Source organism: Glandiceps talaboti, chromosome 21 (assembly GCF_964340395.1).
Source record: "Glandiceps talaboti chromosome 21, keGlaTala1.1, whole genome shotgun sequence".
NCBI classification, from domain to species: Eukaryota; Metazoa; Hemichordata; class Enteropneusta; family Spengelidae; genus Glandiceps; species Glandiceps talaboti.
The window spans coordinates 6,394,940-6,418,280 of record NC_135569.1 but is presented as its reverse complement, the minus strand read 5'-3'; the positions used below and the strand labels follow the sequence as shown (position 1 = coordinate 6,418,280).

The window sequence follows — 23,341 nt, the reverse complement described above, 5'->3', positions numbered from 1 at the left end:
TATCTTAAAGGGCAATATTATCGTTTACAGTCTTTCCCGAGAGTTTACGAACCATTATACCCCCTGCGAAGTGGGGTATCGTTCTTTCCAACCCCGACCGCCAATATGCCAACAGTGAGTTCACAAATATCTCTTGAAATATAGAAATTCTCGCCTTTTCATTCGTGAAAATGGCAGTATTTACCATTTTCGACATCATAAAGTATAGTTGATTACTATCAAAGCGGTTCAATGCCTTTATCAAGCGAATAAGAATCGAATTTTGAGCATTTTGCCAACCCGTGCACTTCCCAAGTCAGAAAACACGTGGCTGTCCGCCATGCCATGCTGGGCAATGGCAATCACCGGGTGATTGCGATTCACTTCGTCACAATTTCAACTCTTCCGATGCACTGAAATTGGGGCGAGTTGAAATAGGACGGAATTATCCGTCACCGTACCGGGCTATCTGCCTTAAAAATGCATTTTGCTAAAGTTTGATGCCTACACTACAAGCTACAGCCTGCGCTAAGTCTGAAGGATGTGAGAAGTAGAGAGAAAATGAATCACAATTAAAATCTTATTGAATTAAATCCTATTAATATTCACAGGCTCAAAAGAAAGGTGGTAAACAAGGCCCAAAGGGCAAGAAGAAGAAGCAGACGTTCAAGTGTGTCATTGACTGTGCACATCCAGTTGAAGATGGCATCATGGACGCAACCAACTTTGTAAGTCACATTTATGGCTTGAATAATTAATTTATTCTGGAATTATGAAATCAAATCATGGATTATTACTAAAATTGATCGGACCAGCGTAATTCTGTGCCACATCACAACTGCACTTGCTATACATAAGTTCTCTGTTTCAAATATGATAACGATTTTGATAATTTTACTCAAATGATTTCATCTGTTGAAAAAAAAAATCATTACTACTACATAATTTCTAACTGATACTTTGGATTAGGGCTGTCTTCCCTAGTCTTGTACAAGCTAGGGCCATCTTCCCTAGTGTCGTAACCAGGGCAACTTCCCTGGCTAATGGTTAGGGCCACCTTCCCTAACCCTGTACCTGTCTTGTCTGCTTTTCCCATGGTGCAATAGGAACAATTCCTGATGGAGAGGATCAAGGTAAATGGTAAAACAGGTAACCTTGGCAGCCATGTGACAGTGGAACGTAACAAGAGCAAACTGATTGTTCAAGCTGATATTGCTTTCTCTAAACGGTAAGTTGAAATTAATTTATAATACCATGTTGCTCCATACAACGAGATATTGTGACTGGGTTTGAATGTGAGTGCATCGTATATGAAAATATTAAGAGTGGTATTAAGGAATTTGTAAAGTTACCATCACAGATAAAGGGAGCTTGTGGTCTGTCTTTTTAGAGTGCAAATGATAGGGAGTCGTTTTGGGAGATTTAGCAACTTCCCAGTTACACAGAGACCAAGTCCTCAGCTTTCATGTTAAATTGATAGCAAAATATGATTAATTTACAGGTACCTGAAGTACCTTACCAAGAAGTACCTAAAGAAGAACAACCTGAGAGATTGGTTACGTGTTGTTGCGTCCAACAAAGAGACCTACGATCTACGCTACTTCCAGATTAACCAGGATGAAGATGAAGATGACGATGATGACAACTAAATCATCTTTTTTAAAGCTGTCCATTTCACTCTTGTCATATCTTTTGTAATTGTGTGATGGTACTGCAATAAAGCTTAAATATGCTTTAACTTTTGATCTGATGTTGTTTGTTGTTGTATGATTCAAATATTTTTTGTTCCTTTGGAGAAAGGAATATAGTTTTGACTGAAAAATTCATCGTTGTGGGATGCTTCACTTACTGCTGTAGTTATAGGATGAGTAGTGCAGTGACCTCAATGATGGATCTACCAGTCTATTGGTTGGGTTGTTTGTTGATTTGTACATACAGGCACAAGCAAGATATTAAAGAACCACAGTTTCTCCAGATTTTATCACTTTTCCCTACTAAGAGTACAAATACTTTCAGTAGGGTGACATTTTTGATGACTATGTATGTGTGTATGTATGTGCATGCATGCATGTGTGTGTGTTTATGTGTTCAATATACAATGTTCAGTTATCTGAAATTTGGTAATAGTTTAAGAGTGATCATGTTGAGCACATTTTTTGGGACTTTGTGTTTACACATTGTCATGATCACAAGATGATTAGGTTCACACCACATGGGCCACTTTAGTAATCAGCCATATTGAAGAACAACAGTTTTAGTTTGTGTCTATCTTGTAAACTGAGACCTTGATTGCTAGAGTAGTGTAAATCAGAACCAAGAGAGAGAAGTCCATCAAATTGTGCTTATCCAGACAGTGTTAAAGGATGGCAAATTTACTGCAACTGTTGATTGCCTAGTGACTTGTCAAAAGTCCTTTACCCCTACCTCCATCAGCCATACTAGCACCTCTATACAACATCTCTTGGATTTGTGGGAGTTGGCTTTGAGGCACCAGTTAGAGCAACTTGGCCAATGAGATGGTTGACATCATACTTCAAAGCTAACAAAAAAAAAATCTGGACATGTGGTTTCCCTCAGGCTTGGGCATTGCACAAGTAAAGTCATACTTGAGGTTGTTTATTTACTTGTCACAAGTCACCTGCCTACCCCAACCATACACACTAGTACTTCAATACTTGTCACAAGTTACCTGCCTACCCCAACCATACACATTAGTACTTCAATACTAGTCACAAGTCACCTGCATACCCCAACCATACACACTAGTACTTCAATACTTGTCACAAGTCACCTGCCTACCCCAACCATACACACTAGTACTTCAATACTTGTCACAAGTTACCTGCCTACCCCAACCATACACATTAGTACTTCAATACTAGTCACAAGTCACCTGCATACCCCAACCATACACACTAGTACTTCAATACTTGTCACAAGTCACCTGCATACCCCAACCATACACATTAGTACTTCAATACTTGTCACAAGTCACCTGCATACCCCAACCATACACACTAGTACTTCAATACTTGTCACAAGTTACCTGCCTACCCCAACCATACACATTAGTACTTCAATACTAGTCACAAGTCACCTGCATACCCCAACCATACACACTAGTACTTCAATACTTGTCACAAGTCACCTGCATACCCCAACCATACACATTAGTACTTCAATACTTGTCACAAGTCACCTGCATACCCCAACCATACACACTAGTACTTCAATACTTGTCACAAGTTACCTGCCTACCCCAACCATACACACTAGTACTTCAATACTTGTCACAAGTCACCTGCATACCCCAACCATACACACTAGTACTTCAATACTTGTCACAAGTCACCTGCATACCCCAACCATACACATTAGTACTTCAATACTTGTCACAAGTCACCTGCATACCCCAACCATACACACTAGTACTTCAATACTTGTCACAAGTCACCTGCATACCCCAACCATACACACTAGTACTTCAATACTTGTCACAAGTCACCTGCCTACCCCAACCATACACACTAATACTGCAATACTAGTCACAAGTCACCTGCCTACCCCAACCATACACACTAATACCGCAATACTAGTCACAAGTCACCTGCCTACCCCAACCATACACACTAGCACTTCAATACTTGTCACAAGTAACCTGCCTACCCCAACCATACACATTAGTACTTCAATACTTATCACAAGTCACCTGCCTACCCCAACCATACACACTAGTACTTCAATACTTGCCACAAGTCACCTGCCTACCCCAACCATACTCACTAGTACCTCAATACTTGTCACAAGTTACCTGCCTACCCCAACCATACACATTAGTACTTCAATACTTGTCACAAGTCACCTGCCTACCCCAACCATACACATTAGTACTTCAATACTTGTCACAAGTCACCTGCCTACCCCAACCATACACATTAGTACTTCAATACTAGTCACAAGTCACCTGCCTACCCCAACCATACTCACTAGTACCTCAATACTTGTCACAAGTCACCTGTCTACCCCAACCATACACACTAGTACTTCAATACTTGTCACAAGTCACCTGCCTACCCCAACCATACACACTAATACCTCAATACAAGTAGTATACAGTACCTATGAGCCAAGGCAATATAGCTAGTTTGAAACCAATGCAAGGGAGAGATTTGGAAGTGCTGAAAGACTGTCTTGGCCATCCAAGGTTCATATAAATGGGGTTAACATATTCAGTATACTGTCACAAGAAGGGATACTTTGGTCCCCATTTGGCAACCACAGATTTGTGGTATCTGCTTATTAGTGAGAACAACATATGCAGGGGTGGAATAGTGACAGTCTGCATTTGTAGTACATGGCAGTCTTCACTGTATAGGGTGTTTGAGTTCACAATTACTTCAATATGCAATGCAGTTTGAGAAATGAACATCCAGGACAAGACCCTACATGACCTAAGGGTTGTCACTACTGTGACAAAGACCCCTTAGGTCACTCATATTTCCTTGGCTGAACGAAGAAAAATATTGGCAAATAACATTCATGACACCTAGTTTGAGGTTCAGACATGAATTGATACTGATAAATGACCTTGTAACATTGATCTAATAACCTGTGGTACTATCGCAGTATAATTATGGGACCGTAGTGAATTGACAAATCTCCTGGATCAAGAAGTGACATTCCTAATAACCATCAATGAACTTAAATTGGCCTATTAAGCATAAAATAATTACTTCGGTGGCTACAATTCATCCTGTAGTTCAAGACATCTTTGGTTGCAGGTATGGATATAATCAAATAATTTATATGGAGGTCCCTTGTCAATGAGATTGCGTTATAGATATTTCTATGTCTATGTTTATCAAGTTGTTGAAATCACATCTGCTCATTAGGAAACATGGCACTCAAGGGTAATCGAGTTATTCACTGGGTTTAAAGTGTCAAATCCTGCATAGTTGTTTTCATTAGGAATTATAAATGGTGCATATTGAACATCACAAATTTTCTAAACAGTACATACCGGGGTACATACACACACATACATACATACATACATACATGTTATATATACATACATACATACAAACACACATACATATTACATGTATATATGCATACATACGTATGTACGTACGTACGTACGTACGTACGTACGTACATGTATACAAACACATACATACATATTATATATACATACATGCATACATACATATATATACATACATACATACTTATACTGTACATGCACAGTACACATACATACATACATACCGGCATACATACATACATACAAACACCTACATCCAAACATGTACATACGTACGTACGTACATACATACGTATGTATCTACTCGTAACCAGAGCACAATTTTATCGCGTATCTATTCAGTATCTGTGTTAAAGGGGCATTGGCCAGATCTAAAATTCATTGTACACACATACATACATACATATACATGCACAGTACACATACACACACACATAGTATACATAGTACACATACATTCATACATACATACATTTGTACAGACACAACTTGTACATGTACATAATAGCAGACTGAAATCTACTAAACTCATCAATATATTGATATTGAAGGCGATTGTCGATTAATATTCATTAGCACAGCTTAACTAGTGAGAACTAATCAAGCCAATATAACATTGTAAATAACTCAATGACTATCGGATTAAATTTACTCAAACGACTGGTTTGATTTACATTATTAACCACCCATGATTGCTTTCTTTGTAAATTGTGTCTTCTCTGGTTGAATAGGGAACTTGCAATCCAGACTGAGCATGCTCAGATGCAAAGGACTATGGAATTATCTGTGGTTATCGTAATACCTAATCTGGAGCTACCGATAAAATAAACCTACACAATGGTCAGGGTGACTATGAATTGATTATTTATGGTTAAAAACAATGTTGTCTACAATACTATTTGATTAGTATTTATTATCACATTTCCCATGATGCAACATTCAACATGGCGGGTTTGCAAGTTCTCTATTGCTGACCTCGATGATGGCTTAATAAACTTGCATGTAAAATACATATAACATAAAAATGCAACATTGACTATTGTCCAATTCTGGGGGATCATTCAAGACCTCCCTCCCTACCATTGATGTTAAATCTATTTGTTATCTTTGCAGTGTGTCCCTGATTTCACATACCTTCCACTTAAAATGGCAGAAAGTGTAAATTTACAGGAACATAAAAAGTCAGTCAATCTAGAAGTGTTCCAATTGCATATAGACCAAATAAGATATTCATGTATGTTACCATTAAAATACACACCAATTTTTGTCGTGGAGTTTCTAGTAGAATACATGTGTTGTCTTGTTTGTTTTTGTTTATTTGTTTGTTTTGTTACACTCTTTGTCTGTTTGGCAGACGAGCGTTGATCACAACCCCACGGTACACAGATCACATTCACTCAATACAACACAACACAACAGACAGGCTCATAATATATAAACGTCAAAAATTTTATTCTAAAACTATACAATATTTGCCATTTCTTAATTACAGTAATTTGAACCACATTAAAAAGTTGTTCATACAATGTAGGTAATCAAATGTTTCATTCACTTCAAATAAAACAACCCAAAAATCAAAGCTTAGATATGATAACACACAATAAATACTTGCCATAACTGCTTTTTAGAAATGCATCCGACAAAAATTGGCAATGCGAACCTAACAAAATTAATATCAATTTTCTTCAAAACATCAGAAAACACTTACGGCAGAGTACTTTTAAGTATATTTAAGTAGATTGCAATATGCAGTTTGAAAGAAAGAAAAATTAATTTTAAATTAATGTTCTGAAAAACAGAATCTAACTTGGTTTTAGATATTTACAAAATGGCCATGCCCTTTGTAGTGTGTTTTTGTTAAGGTTGGCAAATGGTCGAGTCCCAAGTCAATTTACAAGAAGTTCCCTCTTAAATTATGGCACAGTGTAAGGGAAACTGAGAAAATATTCCAAATTAGATTTCCCTAGCTCTATTATCGAGTGCTTTCAAACTTTGGCAAAAATATGGATTCTCTCTTTTCATTTTATCGGGTTTTAGAGGAAAATTTATTGATTTTCAAAGTTGTCGGTGTTTTCACAAATCTGATGTAATAAAACTATTAAATAATCATGGTGGAATGTGTTTTGTACATCACCATGTGAATTGATAGTGACACTTTTATTCAGGACATTTGGCCTCATGCCTCATGAGCGTGTTGCTTAACCTGCAACAATTTCTCATGCTTTGTGACAGAAATTGGTCTCAATCCATTATCTAAACTGGCGTGTGGTTAAAAATGTGGAATCTTCTCTCTTGCTATGTATATGTAGTATATTTACTCCTCAAGTGGGTGTGTCTCTATACCCCACTTGTAGTCTTGAAGGACCAATGCTACTAAGTATGCTATTTCAGCTATCCTAACTGTAGATTCATCATGTGACCTGATTGCACAATTTAAATGTCTAATCATGTATTTGACCAATCAGGTTGTGTGTAGGGATCTGATGTCATTCGCAACTAGCAGATCTAAAAAGTATTTGTAGACTTGGAGGACAAACAAAAATTCAAAAAATCAAAAAAGACAGAACAGATCAAAGGGTGTAGTAGCAGCATTATTCCTTCAAGAATACAGGTAGACTAGTGTCTCTATAACTTTCAGTATCATGGTGCCACAAATTCCTTGCAGTATTTTCTGTCCTTGTTGTCTACTGCCCCAAGTTAAAATTCTGTTTCACATTCTGTTGATAATTAGCCCAAGCGAAAAAGACAATGAAATACTTGAATAATATTTAGCCCTGACTATACAATAAAGACAAATAAACATATCACAGTTGAGATAAAATACCATAAAAGAATGAAGAGAATGCATAACAAAATTGTTGCTATAGTTATCTATGACAGAAAAGTTCAAAAAATTTTCTTTTGAAGATTCTTGGTAAACAAATAGTAGACAAAGCCATATCTTAAATTAAAATCAATACATTTAATAAAACATGATTAAAATATTAGCTTAGACTTCAGATACAACAGGCAAAATATAATAAATAAGAACATAAACATCTTAGAAATTGTCTCACAATTAAAAGGTATAACATCAAAGTAAAGCTGTACATATTTGCATTGAAATTTTTAAAAGAGACATTTGTCACAATTTTTGAAGTACTCTTCTTTTTTTTCTTTTTTTACATGAATCACTGATTTTAGATGTGAACTTGATGTTTATATTTTTAAAACTACGATTGATAATATACTATGTTTTTACTACATAAGTCATCTGGTTTATAAAAAATATTGACATAAAAATGATTGAAATCTAAATATTAACTTCTTTAAATGTTTAGGTAGGATTCAGTTGCACAACAAAAAAGAAAGGTAATATCCGTAAAATAGGTATATTTTCTGAATAGATACACTCAAAATCAAGCATTTTTTAAGATTACAAATCATATACATATATAGGTCAGGTTGCACTCAAATTTAAAAACTATTCTAGTTGCTATAGGAAACACCAGCTTGACACCAGATTTGCAAATTATACGATATATATTTTCATAAAGTTTACATATATCGATATATTCTTATGTCCTGTTAATGGCAATATAAACATACATGTGATAGATTATAAAGGAAGTATGTGTAGAAATATAAATTGGTTGCATTAGCCATGTTCACTCTTGCACCAAAATGCCTCCTGCAACAAGGTGGACCCAGACAAATCAACCAAGAATCCTTGTACATGCATGTAAACACAAAGCTGATGTCTTACAACTATATACTCTTCACCCTGTCTTAGCTGAATGAGAAATCATGAATCAGAAGTTGTTCATGCAATTGATCAAAACCCAACTGTAAGTATGATGTAAAAGGTGCAAACTAGCGTTATGATATGACAAATGTACCATATGTAACTGCTCCCCTAAACACAAACTTATCAATGGGCAGAATTCTGTGCTTGATTAAAAAAGACATGATGTTAATGACTGCGTGGGGGGTTTCATTTGGATTTGAAATTTCACCTCGGATCTCATTGAGCAATACAAAGAGATTCTAAGCCATAACTACTACTTTAGACTACACATCTCATCTTTAGTGACTCGGCTTGTCGCCATGCTTTACACCCAAATATGCCAAGCCTTATGTGAGAACTTCTAGTTGCGCAAATTCAAATTGTCTTGCAGTAACAATGCTGGGTGTCTTGTTGGTATTTCATCACATACTGACATACTCTTGTATTTCTCTAGGCTGTGAAATACGACGTGCCATGTCGTCCTATCAGATTAGGACAGACTGACGAGATATGTTGTACGGGCTAGTAAATTGGCTATTTTGTTCAAACAGTTACTCATTACTCTTCGATTAGTCTGATAGTATTTTTACAACTGAATTCCATCAGCTGCTTCCGAATCAAAGTTGCATAGCGATGTGATAACATCATTGATTTATTTTGAATCACAAATTGGATACAGTGCAGCCTTTAATGGCATTTTCAAATTCAGAACAGATATCTATAGTGGAGGAGATTAAAGGAAGGTTTTTGGTGGAATAATTCAAACTGTGATACAAGCATGAGACTTGATCCTTATGGATTATGCTTTCAATCCATCCAAATTGGACATTTGGAAATCCAAGATGGCTACTAATTTCAAAGATGGTCGCAACAATGCAACTACATGTATGTTTACAAGGTCTTGAGCCTTGACAAGTATTGTCAAGCTCAAATGTTAAGTGTCTGGGCTATCTTACCTTGAAGCAAGATTATCATTTACAAAGATATAGTTATTAATTATGTCTGTAAATAACATAACTTAGTCACATAATATTATTAAACAAAAGTCCTTAGTTTATGGAAAGTACATTTACTTGAGTATATTAATTGTATAATATATAAAAACAAAAATATGATTAAATTCTTATTTGAGAATTTTAAGAAACAATAATTTTTAGATTGACTTTAGGGTCGGCATGAAATACTAGGTGGGGTCTGGTAACTGGAACCAAACAACTCTTTTCATTTGGCCTAAGCAGCCAAACAGCTGAACCTTTCAGACTGTCCATCTCTTGATATAACAAAACTGTAGTTTCAAGCTTCTACAGTTTATGTCTAAATGATATCAAAACAGATTGTAGTGATTTATCATTTTTATTTTTTTTTTAAATGACAATCCACCAAGTGGAGGACAGAGGCATTATGTGTGTATACGTGACATTGGGTACATATAAGGAACACTTGGAACAACTTTCCATTTCAAATTTGGAGTAACAGCTTTTGGTCTAAGCAAATTCGAGGAATTTTTCTCAATGGTTTAAGTGACGGTTATGTTATTTTGAATGCAAGACAAATTAAGTTTCATATCGATATGAACTTAAAGTGTGCTGTTGCATTACAAGGTCAATTCACATGTGTTCAATGTTCCTTAAAAAGCACTTAAAGAAAATGAATGTACGAAGCATGGAAGACTACGTAACAATATATATATATTACAAAACTAAAGTTCCTTAATAAAAGAACAAACATCCCAATTGGGGCTATGATTTCTTTGCAATATTGAAAGACTTAATTTTCAAAGAGACAAATCAAGTCACTTCTTGATGGTGGTCCCTTAATAACCAGTCAGACATAGGCCTTCCTTGTAGGAAAATCTCAGTCTGACACATTTTACCTGAGCAGAAGCAAATGCTATATATGGCCAATTACAAATCATACGATACCTTGGCTTTGTGCAAGTAATGTTTTGTGCAGTGAAAATTGAAATGACATTCAAGTATGAAGCAATGCTGTAGCCCTTTATATAGCAATGCTGTAGCCCTTTAGTATATATCAATGCTGTAGCCCTTTAGTATATATCAATGCTGTAGCCCTTTAGTATATATCAATGCCGTAGCCCTTTATATAGCAATGCTGTAGCCCTTTAGTATAAAGCAATGCTGTAGCCCTTTAGTATATATCAATGCTTTAGTATATATCAATGCTGTAGCCCTTTAGTATTTATCAATGCCGTAGCCCTTTATATAGCAATGCTGTAGCCCTTTAGTACATGTATATATCAATGCTGTAGCCCTTTAGTATATATCAATGCTGTAGCCCTTTTAGTATAGTTTGCTTAATATACATTACACTTTTTTGGTGTCATATATTTTTGATTGTAGATGCTTGCTATAGTATATTTAAATGTGCAAGTAACATTTTTGCACAATGAAAACTGAAGTAACGTAATAAGTATAAACATAAATCATAAGTAATTAATGCTATAGGTCTTTTAATAGTTTGAGAATTGTATATATACTGTGCAATACATCTTTTAATGTCATGTACATTTGATTTGAGAAGTTTGCTATAGTGTATCTAAATGCACAAGTAACATTTTGTGCAATGAACACAGATAGGGTACTATTTAAGCATATATCTATTCTGCTGACCTAATGAATTTGCAGATTGTATATTTTGCTATATGTTAAAGTTTTTGCGGTCGTCAGACTTTCAAGCTTTGATGCTTGCTGCAACTTCAAGTACATCTAATCAGACGAGGGGTATATATCTACATCTTTTTTGTGTTTTTATTCATGTTATAGTAGGCAAAATCTATTTGATAGCAATTTTTATCAAGCGGTCATTAACAGTCAGGCATTACTGTACAACTTGTACAAATTGTTGCATATTTAATAATTTTTATGGAATTGTTTAGGTTTTTCCACTGAAAACATTTGCAAAATTGGAAGGAAATCACTGACATCTGATTAATTCTGTTGCTGCAATACGAGGCAAAGCTTAAAGCTAAATAATATTATGAAAAGTAGAAACAATAATAACATTATCATGTCATGTTTTGAAATAATTTGGAATTTTACGGAGATAGGAATACTCCACACTTAATGCTTCATCATTTTAATATCTACATACACCCCGGTGATGTTTTTTTTTTTAATGTGATATTCACATTTAGGTATAAAGTGTTTCACAGATAGATGAAATGTATACAGTTGACAACGTATTGGAGGTGGGAAAAGGTGCAATTGAATCTATAATGCCTTACAAATTACATCAATTATTCTAAGAATCCATTATCTGGAAGGTGGAATAGTGAACTATACAATCGCATTTTTCTTTTTAAGTCTTGCTACATAAATAGCGTGATGACGGGTCATTGCTTTTCAAATCTGGCAATCATTTCCAATAACTAGTATGGCCTAATTTTTAGCGCAACCTTCTGTTACTACAGTATGTCAGTTGCAATCGATTGGACAATGACAGAAAGTTGTAGTTGGTAACTTAACCTTTCCTAAAACACACTCCTGATACGTGAATCATGTTTATGCCATAACTCTACCTTCCAGTTTGAATGTACCAGTAAGTCATGTGTGGACATGATAACATCATGTTTATATTAATGCTCTAATTGCATGAATTGGATTTAAACAATTGGTGGTAATTTAAAATTCAGCACAGAAAGATGTGTTAAATATTGGATCATCCTAGGTATTGAAAATGATGACAAGATTCAGAAGCAAATGACTAGTTTTTAGACTAATAAATAGCACATGCCTTTGTAAAAACAACCTAACAATACAATAGATACTAACAATAATTCTGCATAGTATAGATTGATAGTTAAAAGCCACACTAGTTAATCGTAGTTATACCTGGAAAGTAAGTAGTTAAACTCTTAAGGAAACTTCCTCTTGAAATAACTTCCATGGAAGCTGTTGTTAAAACATATTTTTGTCAGCAAGGTAAAGTGACCCAAAACTTTGTTGACAGCTTCCCAAAACATAAATGTTCTACTTCTTAGCAAGTCAATGCCTCAAGATAAAAAATGGTGCTACACGTTTGTTTTCATTTCCATGTACAGACCTTGAATTATAATTTCAATAAACTTTGGTGATTTTTGGATGCCTGAGTATCATTTGGCGATTACAAGTTTTTGCATGGCGAACGAAAGAAATATATAACGTAGAACAAAACTGCATTAAAGAAAGATTTCCTGTATGATGTAAAATGTTGGTAATGCAAAAGTGAGAAATTCAAGGCGTGGTATCATGGATTGCTTTGTAACTAATCCTGTCAGCTGATACAGCTAGTGTGACTTTAGAAGAAAAATTACAATTGATGACATCACCTTGACTACAGTGGACTCAGTAGTGTATTAAAAATTGTTTCCTAAACACAATATCAACACTCAGCATTTTTCATTTTGTTAGATTTCCAAGCATGAAATAGATGCAGGTGAGAACTTTTGTCTGCTGTTTGACGTTGTCACCACACGCCACACAATCTAAATAATATGCCTTCAATATTTCACTTTAATTAATTAAGTGTTGGGCTAATAAACATATGTAAATTGTTTCTGGATTTTAAATCTACTGGCTGTGTCCAATGAATATTAATGACTTACTATCAATAAACAGGATCAGCCAATCACATACAAGGAATTTTCTGATTTTATTCACCCATGGAGGTAGATTTAGGACAATATCGTTACATGTGTGGAGACAATACTATATGAAATAAGGTTTGAATTCTAAATAGTTGGGCATATTGCTAGGAAGAGTGTGTAGAGTGAGATGATCAACATGCGTTCCCTCTACATATTATTTCAAGATCATCAACCTACAGCAAAAGTTTGTACACTAAAACATGAAGTACGCTGTTCAAGTACACAGTATCATACTAGGTCCACTGTTCTCAAGGCTTGCCAAAGAGAAGTATATTACTTTTAAAAAATGCAGCCTCATCTTGCAGCACCTTCTTCTTCAACTGTATCATGAGATGGTTGATGTTTTCCTTTGTTCAATAATGTCAAATTCTCTTCACTAACTCCTTGTTGCTTCAACTTCTGCCACTCTGGTGGCTGCTGTTTTAATTCCTTCAGTTTTTGCTTCTCTTCCAATCGCTTCTTTCGTTGGTACAGTACCGCTATTAGTACCAATAGGAAGAGGCAACCAGCTCCAAGTATTCCGGCTGCAAGTCCTGAACCATTACTGGTGTCATGGTGCTCAGAGGTATTGAGTTCTTGTACATCATACCCAGCTTCGTGTATATTGTGATCTATGAATAATATTCATGAAAAATAAAAACATTCATTGACCACATTACTAATGGTTTACGGTTTACCATATTCAATTGTACTGGTATATTACATGTACTAAAGTGTAATTGAGGCTTTGGTTTACTATATAGATATATACTAAAACTATTGTCGCAACGTGTTGATACAACATTGATAAGATATTGAATGGAAGTTGGTTTAATTATAGCCTCAGTGAAAGGCTAAGCTAGTTTTTTTTTTCATTTACATACAAATGTACCAGTCCAGGGATGATACAGGCAGTGTTTTATTGATAGAGTTCCATGAATGTGCAGCATATTGTTTTGGGACTTCCAATGTTTACACTATCTTGATCACATGATGACTAGATTTGAATAACTGATCTAAAGGAAGTGCTATCACCCATTTATATGCACTACAATTTATTGGTCGCAATGGGGAGTGATAACGCACGTCAGCCGAATCGACTATTCAAATGAAGTCATTTGTAAATGAGCCCTCGTTGAGATGAGCAAACGGGCAACACAATTTACATATAGCGAATATTATATAAATATCTACACACAGGCATGCTGATAACTGCTATTTTGGGCCTGGCTAAATTAATTGTTTGCTTAGTTTCTAGCATTACAAGCTATCAGTGAGACAGTGAAGCAAAAAACACATATAGCGATGTAAACAGACTACCGTTTATTGTAAGAACCTTGTCTAGATTCTATGCTTGTTGATTTGACACATGAATCTGCCCAACAATAGGAAATTATTGGTTGAAACAAAGAATCTTTTAAACAAATTAATGGAAATGCAACCGACAAAACATTGATGAGTAGCTGGTTGTTATTGCTGGCCACTGGCCCTTATCTAACCCAATCTAATGTAATTTAGTTTAATGTAATCAAATCTAATCGAACCTAATCTAATCTAATCTAATAAAATCTAATCTAATAAAATCTAATATAACCTGATCAAATCTAATCAAATCAAATCTCATACCTAAAACTGAATATAATCAAATCTAATCTAATCAAATCTAATCTACCATAATCAAATCTAATATAACCTAATGTGATCTAACCTTATCTAATCTGATCTAATGTAACCTAATCTAATCTACTTCATTCACTTTTTAATTACCTTTTGATGAAGGTTGATTTCTTAATCTGTGATTCTTATTTAGCTCCTTGCCACCATTGTCTGGCCTACCAAGTTCCATTTCCAACTCCAGTTCCATGTTTTCTATCTCCTCAAAGTAATCCTCTTTCTCAACTCCAAAGCCTTCATCATTAAAGTCGGGATGATGAGGTGGAGATTTATGTGGAATCAACGGATGTTCCTTGGGAAGTTTTGGTGTCAGAGTGACTGTATTTGTGGTTGGTCTCTGAGTGATGTGGGCCCTTGTGGTGGCTGTGAAACAAATGCAAAACTTAATTTAGAAATAAATATCAGGTAAATGAAATCAGATGGATATTATTATTAATAACAGTTAGGGCTCAAAATTAGCAGTTAGTCGAGGACACATAGTCTACCAAACATCATATCTAGACTACCAAATTAGCAGTAGTCCAGGACACATAGACTACTTAAACATTGTATCTAGACTACCAAATTAGCAGTAGTTCGGGACACATAGACTACTTAAACATTGTGTCTAGACTACCAAATTAGCAGTAGTCCAGGACAGACAGACTACTAAACATTGTATCTAGACTACCAAATTAGCAGACATTTAAGGGTGAGATGCAGTTTCATTGGTGAATTTGGGTCATTTTAATTTTTTACTCATTATGAATCTTCAAGGTATGTTCCATCATTTGGTCAAAATATTTTTATGGTGTTGTGCTGTATTGATGTGTTTTGTTGTATTGTCTTCTTATATCACATTGCATTTTACTGTATTGTCTTATTGCATTGTACTGTATATATTGTGCTGTGTTGTATTTTGTTTTATTGTCTTATTGTGCTGTACTGCATTCTATTGTATCGTATTTTGCTTGAAAAATACTAGAATGTCATTTTTTCTTTGAACAGTATGTAGCATTCCGATTTATTGTAGAAACTGTTTAATTAATTAATGTATCATGGGCTGATGACCTTGAAATACTGAATAAGTAGCATTGAATGTTTAGTTTTATTTTGAATTCTTACCGTTTGAGTGCACAATCCTGTTGGACATAGTGGTTTGGGTAATCTTATCTAATCTTATCTATTAGTGCATACCATAAGTAGGGAAGAAGATAAAAGAAAGCTCTTTGCAAGGTTCTAAAGGTGAAATGCAGTTTGATATATTCTAAACCCTCTAACTGCAGCTTGTGAGATATTCAAACAAAACAATTGTAGGAATAGTATTAGTATCAAATGTTTCAGTTAGCCTTTCGGGCATAATATCAGTTACTATGTCTGTATCCGTACCAAACTATTGCAAATAATATATAATCTGTGTCCAATTACAATTCTTGTATTCCCTTTTCTGGTGACCTTTCCTGAGCTAGCTGACTGGTAATCTAGCTTTCCATTCTATGTTTTCATGTTAGTCATTGATGAAACAAGAAAGATGACAAAATCAATCATGTTTTCTCATCTCAAATGGTACAGTTAGACAGCACTTTGAGAAAATTAATGTTTTGCTAACTCGGCTAGTTTGCAACCTTCAGCACAGTACTTTTACAGCAACAGAAAATAAGCTGTGCAGATATGGTCTTAATTAAATGGCATATTAACTGTATACCATACATGTAACAATATCTTTCCACTGCAGAACCCCTTTGTATTTTTCTCCTGTGTGCTTCTGTAAACCCTATATAAGTTGCTTTGGCTGCAACAAGGTACATGTATTGCAAATAATATCTAATTAATGCAAAACTCTTAATTCAAAGCTTTGCCATGTTTATATTGCTTTTGGTGATCATTTATTTCCATGCTTATTCATGGAATCTTATGAAATAACTATATGTATATTGGGGTGGGGGACACAGGTGAATCGACAGGGAAACGCCACTCCAAGATATGATACCATTTTCATAAACAATCGATTCTGGAGAATCATTTTACGATTTTACATTACTTATAATTATTTTTAATTGTCTGCTACTGATAAAATGACGTTCTGATCAGCAGCATTTCTGGACAACTGCTGCAACCTTCAAGTTATAAACATATCAACTATCAATAAACCAATAACTTGACTATATTTTATAGATAATATTGAAATTATACAAATTGATATGGATTGCTTAGTTTTCCATGCTGGCGATTTATTTGAGTAATCAATGATTTATTTTGAGTTTACACTGTTTTGGTACAACATGGGACACACAACTCATATATAAGTAAAGACACAGTTGAATATCTCAAGTGAACAGAGTCAACTTGCATGACTGGAAAATGATTAATGAATCCATGTTGAATTATCTGCAGACATCAACACAGGTAAGGTTTCTGATGCACGTTTCCTAAGGGATGATCGCACAATGTCACACAAGCTAAATAAGTGACTTTTGTTCGATTGGGGGATGGGGGGGGGGGGGGTCTGGCATCAATGTGATTGCTGAACTTCATTTTTACACTTCTAACCAAATTTTGACGGAAAACTTTCACTCCTTCAATGAAAACAGCTTTTGTATTTACTACTGAAATGTTGATAAGTTGGTAAAAATTTACTTCTAATGTGAGATATGGTGCTCAGTTTCGTGTAGTATTTTAATGTGTTTACAATCATGTTTTTTACATGTACATCGATTGTAGTGGTGTGATCAGACCGCTATAGTTTTCATCATAGTGTACATATAAGAACATTTGATGTCACACTTGTGAACATTCATTTAGGGGGAGGGGGAGGTGGTTTTTGACCTAAACAAACGATGTTCATTTGTTGAGCTTGTGCGACATTGTGCGATCATCCCTAAGGGGGACCCGTTTTCATTTTTCTGTTTCTCATGATCTAACTGACCCTCTAGTTCTTTGAGTTAAAAAATGAAAACGCCCTCTATGAACAGATCAGAGAAAGATCTGATGGTGAGAAGGCGGCTACCTATTAAAATACATATCTGGGCAAAGATTTAATTATTAATTTTATCTCTGAAATTTGAGACATTCAATAAAACTAACGGTTCATAGTTTCATTTTCACATTGTTATTTCTAAGGTATCTAGACTGTTAAAAGTGTGATTATGAATTGAACTGAAAGCTTCACCAACATGTCCCCACTAACGTATTTATTAAACTGACTGACCGACCCTTCCTTTTTAAGGTGAAACATAAAATAAAAAGAGCCTTCCTAAACGTAAACTAGATTCGATCTTATATTATTGTCAGTTTACATGATTTATTCGGGAGGGAATTTAAATGCTTCATTTCGAGCAAATGGATCATTTCCTCCTTTCTCCTAATTGAAATTGATGGATTTTCCATCACATAATTTGAAAGTACACCATTCTTTTCAGTTTATTCTGCAACAGTAGTTGTAGCCGAAGGCTGCTTTTTGCCAGTGAAAAAATATAATGAAGTAATCCATCACTCATTTATAAAAGATTCATTTCACTTTATGATGTAAGGCACTTTTCATCTTAGCACTATTTATAGACTCATATTTTTACAACATTTGTATGAAAAACTGGTGTAGTGAGGGTGCCCCGTCATGGTGTACCTTACAGACTAAGTTTCCCATACATTATACTATAATATTGGTGGGGAACCCTGGTAAAATGACTGGGAACTCAGGTAGATTTTACCTGCTTACCACCCTTAAACAGAAACACTGGGAAAGAACCAGTTAGTCTGGTAAAATGACTGGGAACTCAGGTAGATTTTACCTGCTTATTACCACCCTTAACAAAAACACTGGTAGAGAATACTCATAAAATGACAGGGGAACTCACTGACAGGTAGATTCTACCTACTTACCACCCTTAACAAAAACACTGGTAGGGAACCCTGGTAAAATGACAGGGGAACTCGGGTAGATTTTACCTGCCCTTAACAAACATTGATTACGCATATACACGCATATTATACAAGACTTGAAAGTTAAACTTCTATGCTTGGTAGCCAGATTTACCAATGCTGCCCATGTTTCAGCTAAGATTTTCTATTGATTTACATTGATCTAGCAGCCGACCATCTTATAAATTTGGTGAGCGTACAGCTGCAGGGCACACTGTGTAAGCACTTGTGTAAATACCCCGAGTACACCACACTTGCCTTCACGTGTCATGGGGTTTTGTCATATTATGATTAAACTAATCAGTATTTATGAACGTACATGTATTCCTAGATGGAAGGTTCTCCAACTAGACACTGTAATATGTAACATGGAAATCAATCTGATTAAAATCTGATGTGGTGAAAGCGGCTAAATGCTTTATTTACCTCTATTTCCATAGTTTTGTGTCGTTTGTTTTTGTTCCGAGTGATCGCCGCCTTCACTCGGAACAAAAACAAATGACAAAAAACGATGGAAATAGAGGTAAATAAAGCATTTAGCAGATTTCAGCACATTGAATTTTAATCACCTTGCATGGAAATCAGCCTACCAGCTTATGAGTTTTTGTCTTTTGACCAAAATCGCATTTCTTAGAAATTATTTCTATCCCAATGATTGGACCACGGTGCCTTGAAGAATACTTCAACTAGAAATCCTGCAGAAAGATCCCTATTAAATTTTGACATAATCCTGCTTTGATCTAAATTACATACCATTAATCTGATCATTTTGCCCTCCACAGATCATTCCCAAACTAGACACAAGATACAAAATTAAACACTAACTTTATGGTGGACTGTGTTATTGGTTAGAATTTTGTGATTGATTAACAAAGACATGATGTTAATGACTGTGTGGGTGGCTGTGGTTTAATTTTAAATTGCATCTCATGCATCTCAGGATTTCTAGAGTAACGACTTTGACTATACTGTGAGTGGAGATGAAAATCATAATGATACAGTATAGGAACTAGACTAGATAAATACAGCTCTCGGTGGTAATTTAAGAGTAGTTCTAAAAAAACGTATTTCCCTAGATGTTGAAAGAGTCAACGAACAGCTTCTAGAATAGTTATGCAATACTTTACCTTGTTTTTTAGTTGTAGGACTAACTGTAGTTTTCTTTGTTGTTACAATCTGTGTTGTTGTCCTGGCAACCACATCACTACAAATGTTGTCTTTGTAACGATCTCCCTCTTTTATAATATCCCTTCCAAGTAGAAGACAGTTGGTGAAGTTGAGGCAAGGCTGTGTGGGTGAGTCCACATCTGAATATGTACCATCTGGACACCGTTCACATAAAGTGTTATAGGTGGCAGTACCTGTAGGGTTAAAATTGTAATTGCAATATATGATTGATTATTACAAGCAAGTGACAATTCACACTGTATTAGTGTATATAATTCTATTATCAGTTTATTATTAATCTTAGAATACCTTACAGCAAAACTGTTGCAAGATACACAATTCAAACAACAGTGTCAAAACTTCATTTGTATTAGGAAGCTGTTGGGTATATTGTGTCGTTCAACCTGTTACCCTACATGAATACATGACATCATACATTTCTTTGATAGGGTGGCATAAACATGTTATATATCCTTTAAGGCGTGTATTACTAAATCATGATGAAAGTTGAAATTGTGTGGAATTTTGCTCACGAAAATTAGCAATTAAAAAAAGAAATGATTATGGGAAAAAAACGTGTTTTTTTGCTTCATCTGAGTATAATCCCCAACTGCTAGATAAAATAGATCGTGGGTGATGCACACATATTTTTGACAGAGACACAGTTCTATGACTATAAATTAAGAAAATATGGCATCATCAAAGATCGTTATGAATAACTTCTGCAAACCAGATGTTAGATACATGAACTTTTGTTCATCATTTAATAATAAGAACACCTGTTCATTTATGCATTCCCCATTTATGTATGTAAGCATATTCCTTGTTTGTGATCTCTGTTGGCTTCTGTTTCTGCCCGTTGATGTCGAAGGCTCTTCCTTCACTAATGGAGGAGGGAGGTAGAAATCTACCACGATGTGTGTTTGACTTAGACCACACTGTAAGATACGGCAGCCTTAATAATCAAAACGTTATGACTATGATATCGATCTCTCCATCAACTGCCTTGAAGGAAAGTCATTTAAATTCATATATCTTAGATCCCCTTAAAGCCGTTAACCTCATTGGCTGCCATCGACAACACAATACCCAATGGGGTCACAGGAGTTCATATCTATGTTATTATTAATAGACCGATAATGAAAGGATTGTAATAAACAAAACAAGCAGAATCAGATGAAACTTGTAATTAGAAGCCTAAACATGTGACACAGAACTATACGCATAGAACAAGAAGTATCGCACAAGTCCTTGATGTGTCTCCTACCTTTGTCACCATACATGTATAATTTATCGGGCTAGGAAGCCTGGTCTATGCATTTTTAGGTAGCATTTGTAACAGAGCATCATTACGAATAAATTTGGGTTTTTTTCACATCCTTTCTTAAATACAATCGCTAACCTAGTACAATCAAATTACAAAACAGAACATAGGAGACATTGACAATGAAGGTAGATTAATGGAATGCAACCACAAAAGTTTTGTTTGTGTCTGTCCTTTAGTCTATTCAACAGTACCAGTGAGCCACTCACCTGCTGATATGCTGAACGGTGTAATGTTCTATTCTTCTACGACTACATGTTTTTCTATGCTACATGTTCAATGTTAAGCTTGTATTTACCCATTTTATGTTTGTTATGCCCATTTAATTTATTTGTTATTTCACAAAACTTTTTCTCATAATACCATAATACTGTGAGTGGAGTGCCTTTATGTTTACTGTAGATTAAAGATGGCGGCACCTAAAAGGAACGCTGGTGATTGGTCAATAATTTGCTGCTGTATAAATGATAGGTTGTAACTGTTTGAGGGTGATCTAAGCTATATGAGTTTCAATAACTTTACTTCAAGGCTGGATGGAGAGATAGGTATCACAGTCATAATGCCTTGATTATTCAAGATAGCGAAGTGTTGAATCATAGGGTAGCCAGTCTACACCACTGGATTTGAAATTTGGTTGTACTTGTTACAGTATCCAAGCCCGACTAAGCCTGTCTGTGACGCCGATCTGTGTTTCTGATAACTCTTGTAAAACTCAGATAGTTACAATAACCTCAGACCACAGACCACTAACTTAGTGGTCTGAGTGGTCTGAGCAATAACTATCAAAGTCACACAGATCAACGCCATCGATAAGCTAGAACACAGCAGAGTAACAGACTAAGCTATTTAGATGGGCTACTATCAAAATGCAACAAGATCACAGGGGCTTGGAGGGATAAACAGCTTTTAAGTTACATGGCTTCCCTGATTTCTAATATCATTGTTTTCCTCTACATTTCAAATAAGGCTTCCAAAAGTACCATCATAGCTATCCTTTCCTCTGACTGTCTTTTCCTGTTACTTACTGTTATCACTGTCTTATCAGTTTGAATCAATGTGCCATTAATTAGTACACAGTTAATCCTAAAACAAAATGTATAGTCTGCTTGCCTAAGTAAAACATTATACTCCCAGTGCAGTGTAAACATCTACAAATAATACATGTAAGTTTGAGAGTGCTAATAAGACAGTTATAATGGTCAAGGAAAAGCCTGTCAGAGGAAATGATAGTTAAGATGGTAGTATTTAAAACTTTTTTGAAATGTAGAGGAAAACAAAAAATTCATATTTTTTTGAAATGTAGAAAAAAACAAAAAATTGATATTGTAAGTCCAGGGAAATCTGATTGTTCAAAAATTATTATATAAGCTATTTATCCCTAATGTGGTAAGACACGTCATATCCTATAAATATGTTTTACTTCTTCCTCTCTTTCTTTTTCTATGCATTGCTTTGTATCTTACCTCTCATCACCACACCTCTACCAGTTGGACATGATTTGTGTGGTTTACAAGTATGATCATGCCAAAATAATCCCTCCCCACAGCTACAGACGGTATCTTCCATTGCACTACACGGTGTCGTCACAAGACTGGCAGCACACTGGCGACACGGCGCACACTGTCGATAATGGTTCCAAGCCAGTGAGAAGTGGCCTTCAGGACATGGTTTACAAGTTGTGTCTTCTTCACTGTTGATGCACGGCTCTTCAACGAAGGTGCCAGGCGGACATTTGGCACATTTCCTTCGCTGGCCTGTTGCAGGATCTTCGTACTTGAAGGTGCGACGATCGTTAGAGTTGGCGCCAACTACCAGTATGGTATGAAGAACCTATCGAAGAGACAATCAAAATATATTGTATAT

The 23,341-nt window shown here is 35.4% G+C and overlaps 2 protein-coding genes across 2 annotated transcripts in view; one reads left to right on the top strand and one right to left on the bottom strand.

The window, feature by feature from the left end:
- The first annotated feature begins 50 nt into the window (after window positions 1-50).
- Window positions 51-1,717, top strand: LOC144451418 (large ribosomal subunit protein eL22-like). The gene is made up of 4 exons (XM_078142251.1): window positions 51-114; window positions 591-707; window positions 1,086-1,207; window positions 1,481-1,717. The coding sequence occupies exons 1-4, from the start codon at window positions 106-108 to the stop codon at window positions 1,626-1,628; spliced, it is 396 nt and encodes a 131-aa protein (XP_077998377.1). The 5' UTR covers window positions 51-105; the 3' UTR covers window positions 1,629-1,717.
- Window positions 1,718-6,472: 4,755 nt separating this feature from the next.
- LOC144451183 (uncharacterized) overlaps window positions 6,473-23,341 on the bottom strand; it is a 36,932-nt gene continuing 20,063 nt past the window's right edge. The window contains exons 3-6 of the mRNA XM_078141981.1: window positions 22,942-23,308; window positions 20,115-20,348; window positions 15,184-15,453; window positions 6,473-14,048 (exon numbers count right to left, since the gene is read on the bottom strand). Of these exons, the coding sequence (XP_077998107.1) occupies window positions 13,732-14,048; window positions 15,184-15,453; window positions 20,115-20,348; window positions 22,942-23,308 (1,188 nt within the window). The 3' untranslated portion in view covers window positions 6,473-13,731. The remainder of the gene's footprint in view (window positions 14,049-15,183; window positions 15,454-20,114; window positions 20,349-22,941; window positions 23,309-23,341) is intronic.